Genomic DNA, 15,786 nt, shown 5'->3' on the forward strand with positions numbered 1-15,786 from the left:
CCTTTTAGTTAGCAAGAGATTTGAAAATTTTGAGAATTTTCACTTTCTGTGGGTTACACTTTTATAACCATTAGTGCTTAAAGGAATTAAATCTTAGAGTGGGTTCCTATGTACAAAAGTTAAATTTAAAGAAAGACTAGTAAATAAATAGTCCTACATGGTCACACAAATTTCTCAGTTTATTTTAAATAAATTTGTAAGATAGAAAAGTCTAACTTAAGAAGATTCACTGCCCACATATCTCTGTTTTTGCCTTGTGTATTTTGCTCCTGTGTTATTATGCACATACATGTGAAGGATTACTATGTCCTCTTGGAAAATTGACCCCTTTATCATTATATAATGCCCTGAAGGGACTGAGCCTTACACTGTGGAGTATGGTGTTAAACTCTGGTTAGTGGTAGAATTGAATCATAGGCCACCCAGGTGGTATCAGAGAGGTGGGGAAGTAGTTTGGAAAACACACCACATATTCACTGTCAGCAGGATAACCTGCCTGTGAACCTCACAAGTGTTCTGGGGTGTTTTTTTTGTCTTTTTGTTTTTGTTTTTAAGAAGGGCGCAGCTTTCAGTGGCCCATACCGGGATCAAACCGGTAACATTGGTGCTACCAGCACCGTGCTCTACCCAACTGAACTAACCAGCCACCCTCACAAGTGTTTTTAAGTGTCTGCCCCCAGCCTCAACTTAGGTCAGGCAGAAAGGCTAGAGGGGACTTAAGTTCCCAGTTTCCCACCCACCATGTCAGTTTGGCGCCGGTAAAATCCCAGCCTGCTAGGCGCTGGTGAAACAGAATCTTTGAGGACAGGCCTTGTTAACAAGAACAGAATATTGTGGGCATTTTTTAAGTTGGTTATTTTCCTGTCTCTCTTTCCAGTTTTGGAGACACCAGTTTGCCCTGAGACCTCAATTCTTTGATAACTCTAAAAAGAGTTGTTGATTTTAAGTTTGCTTTTTTTTCTGGTGAGGATGGGAATGTCACCTTCTAAGCTCCTTACAATACAGATGAGTAACCAGAGGTCTCTGACTCTGTTTTAATGTTTGACTGCTAGTATGTTGGAAAAACACAGTTTTCTTCCTGAGTATATAAAACTCAGTTCTTGCCTCCTATGTGTCTCCTTCACTTTCACCTAGAACACTTCAGTTCTGACACTTCTGGTCACCAACTGTGTGAGCATTTTTCCCCACAAGAAGCAATTCTCTGTGACACCAGCTGGTGTCCTATAACTTAACTCAATCATAACACTATGTATCTGGAGATAATGTCATATCCTACAGGTTAAGGTCTCAGTCCCACGAGACTGCCCCCCCCCACACACATACACACATTTCAGATGCCAATAGCAAGTAGTAGGTCTCCAGGTTACTCACAGCTTATTTCTGACTTGGCTACAAATCAGAGATTCCTGTAACTCCCTCTTTGAGTTCAATCAATTTACTAGGGCAACTCCCAGAACTCAGAGAAACACTTACGTTTACCGGTTTATTAAAGGATATGATAAAGGATAAAGATGAACAGATAAATGAAGAGATACTTAGGGTGAGGTCTGGAAAAGTCCCAATGAACTTGGGGTGTGTTGCCTTCCCGGTATGTGAATAGTCTCACCAACCTGGAAGTTCTGTGAACCCCATACTATTGGGAATATGCAGTCTTCCTCACAAAGGCATAATCAATTTTTAACTCCATTTTTGACCCCTCGCCCCTCTCTGGAGGACGGGGTGGGTGGGGCTGAAAATGCCAAGCTCCAAAGCATTGCTTAGTGTTTCTGGTGAAACCCCCACCCAGGAGCTCAACCAGAGTTGCCTCATTAGAACAAAAGATGCTCTTAAGTGCTCTTATCACTTCAGAATTTACAAGGGTTTCAGGAGCTGTCTGCCAAAAATCAGGGTCAGAGACCAACATGCTGGCAGACTTTGCTTTATTGTGCTTTACTTATGTTGTGGTTTTTACAAAATGAGGGCAAGACCCTCAACCAGTAAAAAGATTCCAACTCCCTTTATTACAATACTCACTTTATTGTAGTGGTCTAGAACTAAATCCGCAATATCTCCAAGGTATGCCTGTATGTATTTTCTATTATCCGACAGCTGACAACTTTAAAGCCTTACCTCTCCTTCTTCCCCATGTGCCCCACATCTGTACAAGGTGATATAAAAAAAAAAAAAAAAAAAAAAAGCACCTGGCTGCTCACTCCTTTGGCGCTGGCAAGAGATTCAATCCATGAAAAGCCCCCTTGGTGTCTGTGCATGTGAACTCTAACCCTAGCCTACCCCCTAATCTCAATCAAAAAAAAAAAAAAAAAAAAAAAAAAACAAGCCAGGATCCTTTCCTTGCTCTCTCAAGCCATTTCTCACTGGCTTTGAGAGGCCTCCTCTCCCCTCTCCAGACATTTCCATTACGGAAGTCATAAACCCTTTCACATATTCCTGGTAGGTGTGTGTTAGTCCCCACTAGTCAACCAAACCTTGGGTGGTATCGGGGGTCCACCTGTCTCTACAGGTTATAGGAACGGTAACGTGGTGTATATATGGCAATACACTTTGCTTATTTGTTCTGTTGATAAAATTTCCAGATCTTTTCATATCAATATCCTCTGTTTTGAAAAAGTACATATGATGATGAATTTATGTAACCCATTCTTTCTAAATAGACACATGGCTTGTTACCAATTTTTCCTGTTGAAACCATGAATGAATACTCAGATTGCCACATAACAGGACAAATGAACATAAACAAATGATGTTCTTTTCTATCCTGACTTAAAATTTTTATCATCAAATATATTCAGAAAAGACTGTACAAACCATGTTGTGGTAACACTTAGTAATAACAACATGAACAGCCTTGGAATCCTCAAGATTCATAAATGGCCTGTGGGCAGTGGCCTGATATTCCCGTCCCTGACTCATCTCTGTCCTGCCCCATAGACGACCACTGTCCTGATTCTTTATTTTTTCATACTTTTGCCATCTACTATTTTTCACTAAGCAGTGGTCTTTTAGTTTTGCCTCCTTTGATCTTTCAAGGAATGAATTACTTTGCCTCATATGTTTCACACATGCTGTCGTCTGAGGGCTCGGATCTGGTCTAGGACTGTGGAGTCAAACTTCCACCAGAGCCAAGTGCCCCTAAGACCGTGGGATTCTATAAAAGTACCAGATGAGTGGGGGTGGGGGAGGGCAGGGTGATGTCTCCCTATTGGAACAGGTCAAAAATCAAAATGGAACCAGACTCATCATTCATTACTTATGGTGAGGTCACTTTTAAGTGTGTTTGTGAAGAAGGGTCACAGTTCCGTGAATGGCCTAGCCATCTTACGGTTAAACACAGGGTCCTCTGAAAAGGTAGGTTCTGACCCGCAGCCAAGACAAGGTCAGCTCAAAGACGAGACCTCCAGCCTGCTGTCACTCAGGCAGGGAAGGGCGGGGCCTTACGAACTGTCCAATCAGAGGAGTCGCAAGTAACGTACGTGGGGGCGGTGCTATATGACGGCATGGATGGCGTGGACTGGGTGTACGCCGCTTCTTCCTGCAGCTTGGCTCGTGTACCCTCTCGCTGCCCTTTAAGGCTTCAGGTGGCTCCGCCACATCTTCTGTCCTGTCACCTGCAGTTGCCGCAAGAGTCTAAGCGTAGAAGACAGGGAACCCCAGAAACCGAGAAATGGTGAGTGTGCGGGGCCGAGTGTCTGAAGAGGGGGAAGGAGGGTTTGGTGAAACCAGCGTGGCTGGACCGGCCTCCTCGCGGTCACTAAAGAGTTTTCAGATGCGAGTCCGCCAGGGGCGCGGCAAACAGCTTTGGGGCTCGGCCGGCAACCGGAATCCCCTAGAGTTTTCTGTGGTCACCGTGCGGCTGCGTCTCCCCCAGAATTTGCGGTTACCACTGAAAGGGCCATCAGGAGACAATCGTGACTCGGTCTCTGGGTTCCTACATGGGAATAGCTGGTCTCGGGTCCCCAGTCTCTCCTTTCTCCCCGGGGGCACCCATTTACTCCTGAGTTTTCCAGATGTTTGGGGAGCACGGCCTCAAATCCATGACCTTGTCCTCCCAGCCTAGGTCTTCCTGGTACTATCAATCCCTAAATTTCCAGATCTTTCCCTGCATTCCCAAACGCCATCTTCCCCTCTCCAGTTCACGGCATCATTATTAACTGTTTGTCCTCCGTGGTGCATTTCACACTACGCAGTATTTTAATTGTTTATCATTTCTCCACACAGCCATGGATGGCTCTTTTTAAAGTTTTATTTTTTTGCCTGTGAATATTTGACATAAGAGAAAAGCATAGAATAATCAGCTGGAACTATTTTGTATAAAAAGCCACATGCCTCTCCCCCCAGTAACTTTCCTGGGCACCGACATCCAATGGGTGTCCCTGTTTGGTAACTTTCCTGGGTGATCTGTCCTTTCATCACAGTTCTGGGTCAGCACTACCCTTCTCTGGGTTTGTGACTTTATTCACTTTAATTCTCTATTTTTCAATAAATATAAATGTATTTAATCAGTAGATCTTGACAGACAGTGTAAAGTACTTCCAAAGAGGCAAAAAAGGGGTGAATTTCAGGGATAAAAAAATATTGCACTATTGTGTTGAATTTGTTAAAAAACTTTTTTTCCTTTTTTTTCTTCCATAAGCAGGTTTAGCAGCATTCTAAGATCTGTTCTTTTCTTTTGGGTGATTTCAAATGTAGTATCAGGGCTTTGACTGTTTTCCAAACACTTGCCATGGAAGTAATAATTAACTGACATTTATTTTCTGAAAGGAATATGTACTTGCAGGTTTTCTTATTGAAATAGAAAAATGCCTTACAATTTTCTTCTATCCTTTACACATAAACACTGGATTTGAATGATTTTTCTGGATTGTTCAAACATTGGGTTTGTGTATTTAAAATGTCTGTGGTGGTCCAGAGCAATTTGGTGGGAAGCAGAAGCCTGAGGTCAGTGACCCAAGCTAAGGCCCCGTTGAGCCTGCAAAGGAAATACTTGAAGGCCCTGTTGGTTCTTCCTGGGAGCCTCCCCCTGCAAGTGTCCTCACACCCACCATGGAAGGAGCCTTTACGCTGAGAGAAGCTATAGCCCTGGAAAGCTAGGGGTGCAGAGGTAGGGGATGGAGGACCGCGATCCCTTTTCTAAGGTTGTATCTGTGGTTTCCTTGGGCCTGTTTCTAGACGTAGACTTCCGCGTTCCAGCCACAATGTAGGTGCACTCACAGTAATTTGTGTACAGTGAGAAAGTCTGTGAAGGTCAGTTCTGTTTTCTAGACGAAGTGTTTATGAACTTGGGGTGGGGGGTGAGAACCTTAAATTGGATCTGGCTAAGAGTTGTGAGAATTAAAGCCTTTAATCTGAGAGAGGAAGCCTTTCCATTCATGTGCAAGTTTGTTTATGAACATAGATTTTCAACTTATTTGGGGAAATAAGGAGAATGATGGCTGAATTGTCAAAGAATAAGTTTAGTTTATTAAGAAACTGCTTGTCTTCCAAAGTAGACACACCATTTTTCCATTCTCACCAGCAATGGATAAGGGCCTGTTGCTTCACATCTTTACCATCATTTGGTATTTATTCTCCATGCTTTGAATTTAGCCACTGTAATAAGTGTTTAGTAATATCTCATTCTTCTTGTATTTGCAATTCCTAGTGATACGTGCTGTTGAGCATCTTTTCCTATGCATATTTACCATTTGTTTTTCTTGTTTGGTGAAGTGTGTGTTCAGATCTTTTGTCCTTTTTAATTGTGTTGTTTGTCTTCTTGTTGGGTTTTAAGAGTTATTTGGACATTTTAGATACCAGTCGTTTATCAGATTAGTGTTTTGCAGCGATTTTTCTCCTAGTCCGTGGCTTGTGTTTTCAATCTCTAAACACTGTCTTTCACCAGGCAGGTTTTATTTTAATAAAGTCAAACTTATTTTTTCTTTCATCAGTCTTGCTTTTGATGTTGTATCTAAAAAATACATCACCAAACCTTAGGTCACCTAGATTTTCTCCTATGTTATCTTCTAGTAGTTTTGTAGTTTTGCATTTTATATAAGATCTATGATCTATTTTTAGTTAGTTTTTTGAAAATGTAATATGTGTCTAGATTAATTGATTTTTGCATCTGGATGTCTAGCTTTCCTGGCACTATTTGTTGAAAATGCTGTGTTTTCTCCATTGGATTGCCTTTGATCCTTTGCGAAATATCAGTTGATTACATTTGTTTAGATCTACAGGAAAGGATTGACTTTTGTAAATTAACCATTTATTTTTCAGCCTTACGCTGTCCTCTTATTAGTTCAAGAGATTTTCTTTGTTATTGTTTTCTTTGAGATTTTCTCCATAGATAATCACATCTTATGTGACAAAGACAGTTTAATTTTTTACTTCTCATTCTGTATACCTTTTATTTGTTTTTCTTGTCTTATTGTATTAGCTTAGACTTCCAGTACAGTGTTGATTAGGATTGGTAAAGAGGACATCATTGCCTTCTCCCTGATTTTACCAGAAAAGCATCCAATTTTTCCCCATTAAGTATATGTTAACTGCAGGTTTCTTGTAATGATCTTTCTCAAGAAAAGGGAATGCCTCTCTAGTCCTAGTTTGCTACCATAAATAGATTATGAATTTTGTCAAATGCCTTTACATTTTCACCTTCCTTTTCATTCTTAATAATTTGTCTTTTCTCTTTTTTCTCAGCTTGTATAGATGTTTCTCAATTTTATTAATCTTTTCAAAGAATCTTTTGGTTTCCTGTAATTTTTGTTGATTTCTTCTCTGATTTATATTTCTACTTTTGTGCTTACTTAGGTTTAATTTGATTTTATTTTTCTGGTTTGATTACAGATACCTTTTTTAAAGTGTATACTTTCAATGCTATAAATTTCCCTCTAGATAATGTTTTTGTTACATCCCACAAATTTTGGTAAATTGTATTTTCATTTTTGTTTAGTTCAAAATAATTTTTCATTGTTTTTGAGACTTCTTTGATCCATGAGTTATTTAGAAGTGTGTTGTTTAACCTCCAAGTATTTGTATGTAAGTGTTTCCTAATATCTTTCTTGATGATGAAGTATTTTCAGTAAATTTGGTTGTCTGATGACACTGATCAGTTCAGCAAAGACCTTCTAAAGTCCGTGAAATCTCCTGAATGAAAGGGGTGATACAGCGTCTTTTGTTCTAATGAGGCATTTCTTGGTGGGCTCCTGGAGAGCTTCAGAAACACCAAGCCTTGATTAGAGGTTGACTACTTGAGCCCCAATTCCATCCTCCAGCGGGGTGGGGATTAAGATCGGCTGGACATTGAGTTAATCACCAACAGTCTTGAGTTAATTAGTTGTCCCTATGTAATTGAAATGTCCATCAAAATGCTTAAAGACAGGATTTAGAGCGCTTCCAGGTTGGTAAACACGTCGAGGTGCTGGGAGGATTGCTTGTGGAAGCTCCGGGTTAACCCCACCCCTTCACCCCCTGTCCCCATACTTTTCCCTATGCATCCCTTCCATTTGCCTGTTCCGGGGCTGTATCCTTTCTCAAAACCAATAATAGTAAATCAAATGCCTTCCTGGATGCTAGGATTGTTCTGGCAAATTACCAGACCTAAAAGGGTGTCGAGGGAATCTATAGACTTGGGGACAACTGGGTAGAAATGTCGGTAGCCCAGGCACCTGTTTTATGGCTGGCATCTGAAGCGGGGGCAGTCTTGTAGGAGTGAGTGCTTAGTCTGGGAAGTCTGACACTAACTCTGGGTAGTGTTAGTATTGAATTGAACTGTTGGACATACATTTGGTGACAGTTGGAGCAGCAGTGTCAGTTCTGAGATGCCACATATTGGTTGTCAGGAGAGGAAAACATCTATCTCAGTCTCCCACCCCCACCTTTGGTGAGCAGGAAGGCTAGAGGGGACTCCAGTTGCCTGTCCCCACCCCCATCATTTAGCACCTGGAAAATCCCAGTCACTTACATACACTCTTGTAAAATAGACTGAGGACAGGCCTTGCTAAGAACAGAATGTTCTGGGCATATTTTTAAATGGCTAAGTTTTTTGTCTCTCTAATTTTGGAACCCGCAGTTTCCCTGTAACCTCAATTCTCTGATGGATCTAAAAAGAATTGTTGATTTTTAGTTCTCTGGGTTTTTTCTTGTGAGGACTGAATGCCATTTTCCAAGCGCCGCACATACCAGACCAAAGACCAGAAGGCTCTGAGTCTGTTTTTTGATGTTTGCTGACAGCTTTAAACCTTCAGCCCTCCTTATTTCCCCTTCTGCCCCACGTCTGTACATGGCGTGGCGATAAGGAAGCCTGGGGTTCTCACTCCCTCAGTGCTGGTGAAAGATTCAGTCCATGGAAGGTGCTGCCCCTGTGCACAAAGTCTCGCCCTACCCCACCCCCTACCTAACCTCAGTGAAAACCCAGGCAAGGCTCCTTTTCTTGCCCTCTCAAGGCATTTCTCACCTGCTTGAGAGGCCTGCCCTCTTCAGATACTTCCAGGAGGGAAGTAATAAACATAAATTCTTTCAGACCCTTTGGCATGTGTGTGTTGTCATCAGTCTAGACATCTCAGCCAAATCTCTGGTGGGGTTCCTCCTACCTCTGCAGGTAACTGGAAGAGTTGTAGACAGTGTCACGTGGTGAATATCTTACAATACGCTTTGCTTAAGTATTCTATTGGTAAATCCTTCGCATGATTTCATACCAGTACGTCACTCTTCTTTTTTAAAGGTGAATATAGACATAGACAATAGTCTAGTGGTTACCAGAGGATTAGGGGGGAGAGGGCAGTAGATGAGGGTAAAAAGGATCCAATATATGGTGATAGAAGGAGAACTGACTTTGGGTGGTGAACACACAATGTGATACACAGATGATGTATGACAGAATTGTACACCTGAAATCTAGGTAATTTTACTAACAACTGTCACCCCAGTAAACTTTAATTTTAAAAAAAAAGTGAATATGATGGTGAGATTATGTAACCACTTTAAAAACAGATACTTGTTACCAATTTTTGCTGCCAAAATTTGTGACTTGAAACTCAGACTGCCACATTACAGGGCAAATGAAAATAGTAAAATTACGTTCTTTTCCAAATGTAATTCTTTAACTTTTTTTCACCATTTTATTTTCTATTGAGGTAATGTTGGTTAATAACATAAATTTCAGGTGGGCAACACTGTTACTTCAACATCTCTAGACACTGTACAGCATGCTCACCACCAAAAGTCTAGTTTCCATCCATCACCATATATTTGACCCCCTTTACTCATTTTGCCTTCTCCCCACCCTCTTGTCCTCTGATAACCACCCGTCTGTTGTCTGTATCATATGGTTTTTATCCTTTTCCGCCTGACTTACTTCCCTTGGCATAATATCCTCAAGATCCATTTGTCATCCATTGTCACAAATGGCAATATTTCTTCTTTTTATGCCTAAGTAATATTCTATTGTATATACCAGGGGTGCCAAAAAACTATATACACATGACTTGTATTCATCTTTTGTTATCAGTATACATTGAGTATTAACAATTTTAATACAGTTTTTTCCTTTCTTAAAATGTGTCTACATTTTTTTGGCGCCCTCTGTATATAATCCACATCCTCTTTATCAATTCATCTGTTGATGGACACTTAGGTTTCCACATCTGGAATGCTGCAGTGAACATAGGGGTGCAGATATCTTTTTGAATTCGTGTTTTCATATTCTTTGGATAAATACTTAGAGGACAAATTGCTGGATCATATGGTAATTCTATTCTTAATTTTTTGAGGAACCTCCATACTGGTTTTCATAGTGGCTGTTTCAGTTTATGCTCCCACCAACAGTATACAAGGGTTCCCCTCTCTCCAAGTATTCCCCAAGAAACATTTGTTCTTGTTGTTTTGATAATAGCCATTCTAATAGGTATGAGGTGATATCTCACTGTGATTTTGATTTTCATTTCCCTAATAGTTAGTGATGTTGAATATCTTTTTATGTGCCTAGTGGCCATTTGTACATCTTTGGTGAAATGTCTGCCCATTTTTTTAAATCATGTTGGTTTTTTTCATTGTTGTTGAGTTGTATGAGTTCTTCATATTTTGGGGAGATTAACCCCTTATCAGAAATATCATTTGCAAATATGTTCTCCCATGTAGTTGGTTGCCTTTTTGTTTTGTTGGTTTCCGTTGCTGTGCAAAAGCTTTTTAGTTTATTGAAGTCCCATTTGTTTATTTTTGTTTGTGTTTTCCTTGCCTTTAGAGTCAAATTCGCAAAAACACTAAGACTGATATCCAGTAGCTTAATGCCTATGTTTTCTTTTATGTATTTTATTGTTTCAGATCTTACATTCAAGTCTTTAATCCATTTTGAGTTCATTTTTGTGTGTGGTATAAGATAACAGTCTAGTTTCATTCTTTTACATATGGCTGTCCTGTTTTCCCAACACCATTTATTGAAGAGACTTTACTTTTGCCATTGTATATTCTTGGCTCCTTTGTTGAAAATTAGTTGGCCATATGTGTGGGTTTATCTCTGGGCTTTCAGTTCTGTTCCATTGGTCTTTGTGTCTCTTTTTTTTACCAATATCATACTATTTTGATTATTGTGTCTTTGCAGTATAGTTTGAAGTTATCTGAAATTCCGTGGTTTAAGAATTCTTGTTGTATATTAGGCAAGCAGCCACTTTGTTCTTCAGAAGACCTGACCATTTTTCGACTCATTCTTCCTATCAGGTTTGGAGGAATTGTTTTTGTTGACTCCTAAAAGGTCTGTTTTGGGGATTGATGGAATTTTATAAAGATATATTTTGGGAGAGGTAACATTGAATTATTTCTAAGAACTTGCACAATATTTTCATTTATTTCATTCTCCTTTTATGTTAACCAATGGAAAATTCAAATTTTTTATTAGGATCAGTAAGTGTCATTCATTAGTCTTGTTTAGTATGTAAATAAATTTGTCCTGTAGGGAGGGAACCAGATGCAAGCTTCCAGATGTTCTCTCCTAGTGTAATTAGACATGATGGGCTCAATTCCACAACAACAAAGTTTTAACAACATAATGTAATCTGTTGTCTTCCAGGGAAGCTCATTAGAAATTCAATGCTCAGAGTGGTTTCAGGGTGCAGATCACACAGGCACCCTCTGCCAAGCATAACAAAAATTCACTCTCAGAACAAAAACAAGAGTTTGGGACATACTATATTCTTTGCATATACAGTTTAAGCACACTGAGCCACTCTTATCAGTTAGGGTGGTGTGGCCTCTTATATCCCAGTTCCCAAATACCAGCGAAGGACAAACATGTGAGCAGCCATTCCTCATAGTCGGCAGTCTCAGGCTTGCTAATGTACTAGGCAGTACTACAGATGAGCAAGTACTACAGGTCCACCATAGAAAGAGTAATTAGCACCAACCCAAGCAGCTCGTTTTACTCTGTGCACCCACTGAGAAGTGGGGATTTCCTATTCTGTTCCTTAACCAAATGGGTAAATTCTACCATCAGAATTACTGGTGGGAGCATTTTCTCTATCCCCTGCATATAGATATCAATAGGTTAATGATCTTTTTCAGAGACCAGTTTTTCAGGGAATTATGTGGCTGAGGGATTCCTATGGCCAGAGGTCAGGCTGTCATGTTCCTGTACACCACATGAGGTCATGGAAATGAGAAGAGTGAGGGCAGCCTCTAGAGTGGTTGGTTGAAAATCATTGCCTCCTGAAAGTGGAAAAGGGAAGTTTTATGTTCTTTTAGAGGAAAGCACTACTGAGCCCTTTATTTTTTTTTTTTATTTTTTTTTTGTATAATGATGATGGGCAAATTGTGGTCTTCAGTTAACTCCCTCAGGGTCAGCAGGGCCCAGGATACACTGTTACGGTTTTACCAGAAAGAGCTCTTCTGGTATCTTATCCTCTGGTATCTTATCCTCTCACGTGTGCATACAAGGGTATATGCTAGAAATTGGTGAGAAGCAGCTCTGAATCCCATGAGTGTAGGGATTTTGTGGAGGTCGAAGTTGTCATGCCTGAGCTGTTCACTTCTGAATAACTTCCCAGCCCCATGAAATGGGACAGAAATGAAAACGAGTAACAATCTGTGATAAATGTTTTTATAGACAAGTTAAAATTAATACTCTCCACAGAATATTTTCATTCGTTTAGCTGTATGGCTACTGCTAATGTCCTGATGTGCTTAAGGACTGTATGGCCAGTTGGTCCTACTTGTTTGCTGGATTACCACAAATAATGGCCTCCCATATTTAGGAATCAGAATAGAATAAAAAGCTTCCAGTTCTTCACAGAGTTTTTAGTCATTAAAACCTCACACATCATGGAGTGCTGCATGATACAGTGGGTAACAAGGAAGGAGAGGAAAGATTTTTCTTACAAAGAATTGATGATCTTAAAATGGAAATACTTCTTTCATTTCTATAGCATTTCTCGCATTTCTCCAATGTGCTTTGGGCCCTAGCCATTAGGAAACAGTAAGACTTGAAGTGATCATAGTAAAAACGTAGAAATAATTTCCATGTTTTCATGATATTATTAAATTGGAGGAAGTGATTATGTATAGTAAGAATTCTGATGACCGAGTTGTAAAATAAATATTTTGAGATCACAGAATCATACGTGAACTTCTTATGAATTGACTATAGATCCCCAGTTCTGTCTATCATACCTGTCTTCCTGTGTACATGTGGTGGATGTTTTAGGACTCAGTGGCCTTTGAGGATGTGGCTGTGACCTTCACCCTGGAGGAGTGGGCCTTACTGGATCCTTCACAGAAGAAACTCTACAGAGATGTGATGCGGGAAACCTTCAGGAACCTGGCCTCAATAGGTAAGGATGATGACATTCCTTCACTTAGTCACTTACAGAACAAGTGTTTCTTGTCTGTCAGCATTGTTCTCTGATTTAGAATGGGAAAGGGAACACTTTGGTAAATAAACCAGACATGGGCAGAGCTCATCATAGACCAGTAATGTCATAATTCTGTGATTTTTTTCTTCTGGATCTGCATCTTAGGGAAAAAATGGGAAGACCATCACATTGAAGATCAGTACAAAAGCCAGAGAAGAAATCTAAGGTGAGTTACACTCACAACAGAAAGCAGTGTCCCACAGGGGAATCTTCATATGTCATGAAAATTTAAAAACAAGCAGACAGAAAATAACCCAGCTTCAAATTTATTTCCTTACAGAAACTCATAGACACAGACAATAGTTTAGTGGTTGCCAGAGGGTAAGGGGGACGGGGGGTGGGGGGTGGGAGATGAGGGTAAGGGGGATCGAATATATGGTGATGGAAGGAGAACTGACTCTGGGTGATGAACACACAATGGGATTTATAGATGATGTAATACAGAATTGTACACCTGAAATCTATGTAATTTTACTAACAATTGTCACCCCAATAAATTTAATAAAATAAAATAAAAACATGGGTTTGGAGCCATGAAAAAAAAAAATTTATTTCCTTTTGGAAAAATGCTACCAAAAATATGTTTTCTTAATTATTACATAGATGTTCAGTTTTTCCAAAATAGTTCACTTGGAATCATTATTCAGAAACTCCACATACGAATATCACTACTTTGATAACAGCTATGGTCTAATCTTCTTTCAGAACATTCAGTGTATTGAGTTTCAAACAATTCAGACAGTTCAGAAAACCTCTTTCCCTATAAATTGTAAATACATAATTCTAATTTTACTAATCACTAGTAAATCACTAATCATTTACTCCGTGTTTTTTTTTTTAAAGAAGTCATATGGTCGAGAGACTCTATGAAAATAAAGAAGGTAGTCAATGTGGAGAAAACTTCAGCCATATCCCAAATCTTAATCTGAACAAGAAAACTTCTACTAAAGTAAAACCATGGGAGTGCAGTGTGTGTGGGAAAGTCTTCATGAGTCGTTCATCCCTTAATAGACACATGAGATCTCACACTGCGCCCAAACCATACAAGTATCAGGAAGGTGGAAAGAAGCTTTATAAGTGTAAGATATGCGGGAAAGCTTTCAGTTATCTCCAACCTTTTCAAAAACACGAAAGAAATCACAGTGTAGAGAAATCCTATAAATGTAAGGAATGTGGGAAATCCTTTAGATATCGCCAGTCTGTTCGAAAACATGAACGGACTCACACTGGAGAGAAACCCTATCAATGTAAACAATGTGGAAAAGCCTTTAGATACCATCAGACCTTCCAAACACATGAAAGAACTCACACAGGAGAGAAACCCTATGAATGTAAGCAGTGTGGGAAAGCCCTCAGTTGCCCCAGTTCCTATCGAAGTCATGAAAGGACTCACACTGGAGAAAAACCCTATGAATGTAAAAAGTGTAATAAAGCCTTCAGTTGTCCCAGTTCTCTTCGGAAACATGAAAGAACTCATACTGGAGAGAAACCCTATGACTGCAAGGAATGCGGGAAAGCCTTCATTTCTCTTGGAAGCTTTCAAAGACACATGATAACACATACGGGAGATGGACCTTATAAATGTAATGAATGTGGGAAAGCATTCAATTGTCCAAGTTCATATCGAATACACGAAAGATCTCACACTGGAGAAAAACCCTATGAATGTAAACAGTGTGGTAGAGCCTTCAGTTGTTCCAGTTCCTTTCGAACACATGAAAGAACTCACACTGGAGAGAAACCCTATCAATGTAAAGAATGTGGAAAAGCCTTCCATTGGCTCACCACTTTTCAAGTCCATGTGAGAACTCACACTGGAGAGAAACCCTACATATGTAAGCAATGTGGTAAAGCCCTCAGTTGTCCCACTTCCTTTCGAAGACATGAAAAGACTCACACTGCAGAGAAACCCTATGAATGTAAACAATGTGGGAAAACATTCAGTTCTGCTCTAGGTTTGCAAATCCATGAAAGAACTCATACTGGAGAGAAACCCTATAAATGTGAGGAATGTGGGAAAGCATTTGTATCTCTCACAAGCTTTCGAAGACATATGATGACACACACTGGAGATGGACCTTATAAATGCAAGGAATGTGGGAAAGCATTCAACTGTCCCAGTTCATTTCGAATACACGAAAGAACTCACACAGGAGAGAAACCCTATGAATGTAAAATATGTGGTAAAGCCTTCAGTTGTTCCAGTTACGTCCAAGTACATGAAAGAACTCATACTGGAGAGAAACCCTATGAATGTAAGGAATGTGGGAAAGCCTTCATTTATCGCACAACCTTTCGGGGTCACATGAGAGTGCACACTGGAGAGAAACCATATAAATGCGAAGAATGTGGGAAAGCCTTTAGTCGGCCCAGTTCATTTAGAAGCCATGAAAGAATTCACACTGGAGAGAAACTTCTTCAGTGTAAGCATTGTGGAAAGGCCTTCAATTGGCCCACATCCTTACATAAGCATGTCATGAGAATGCACACTGGATAAAGTATAACTGATTAATACAGGAAATGTCAGTTGTAAAAAATACACTCAAAGTTATGTGAAAACTCCACTGGAGAGAAATGGCCATAAATGTAAGTAATATGAGAAAGCCTAATGCACATTAGTTCTTATAATACTCCAGAAAATTCACAACATGAAAGAAATGTTTTTAAAGTTAAAAATACATTGTTTTTATTGGTGGGTCATTCTGAAAGTCAGTCTCTGGACTGTGGATTCTGCTTGTTACTTTTGCAAATGAACACTGAGTTGAGACAACTCTGTAAGTACTCTAAGCAATAGTAGATAAGCTTTTAGTAGGTAATCTTTTTCTTTAAATCAGCTTATAAAATTTTTGTTTTCCCATTTTGAAGTCTGTTGGATCCATGAAATATAATTGTAATATACCAATAGGGTTAATTT

The 15,786-nt window shown here is 39.7% G+C and overlaps 1 protein-coding gene across 1 annotated transcript; it reads left to right on the top strand.

Moving 5' to 3' along the window:
- Positions 1–3,525: 3,525 nt before the first annotated feature.
- LOC109439472 (uncharacterized) lies at positions 3,526–15,503 on the top strand. The gene is made up of 4 exons (XM_019719787.3): positions 3,526–3,664; positions 12,665–12,791; positions 12,978–13,038; positions 13,716–15,503. Exons 1-4 carry the CDS (start codon positions 3,662–3,664, stop codon positions 15,367–15,369), a joined length of 1,845 nt encoding a protein of 614 aa, XP_019575346.1. The 5' UTR covers positions 3,526–3,661; the 3' UTR covers positions 15,370–15,503.
- Positions 15,504–15,786: the final 283 nt, after the last annotated feature.

Source organism: Rhinolophus sinicus, chromosome 15 (genome assembly GCF_057876585.1).
Source record: "Rhinolophus sinicus isolate RSI-liver-muscle chromosome 15, RSI-T2T, whole genome shotgun sequence".
In the NCBI taxonomy this organism is placed as follows: Eukaryota; Metazoa; Chordata; class Mammalia; order Chiroptera; family Rhinolophidae; genus Rhinolophus; species Rhinolophus sinicus.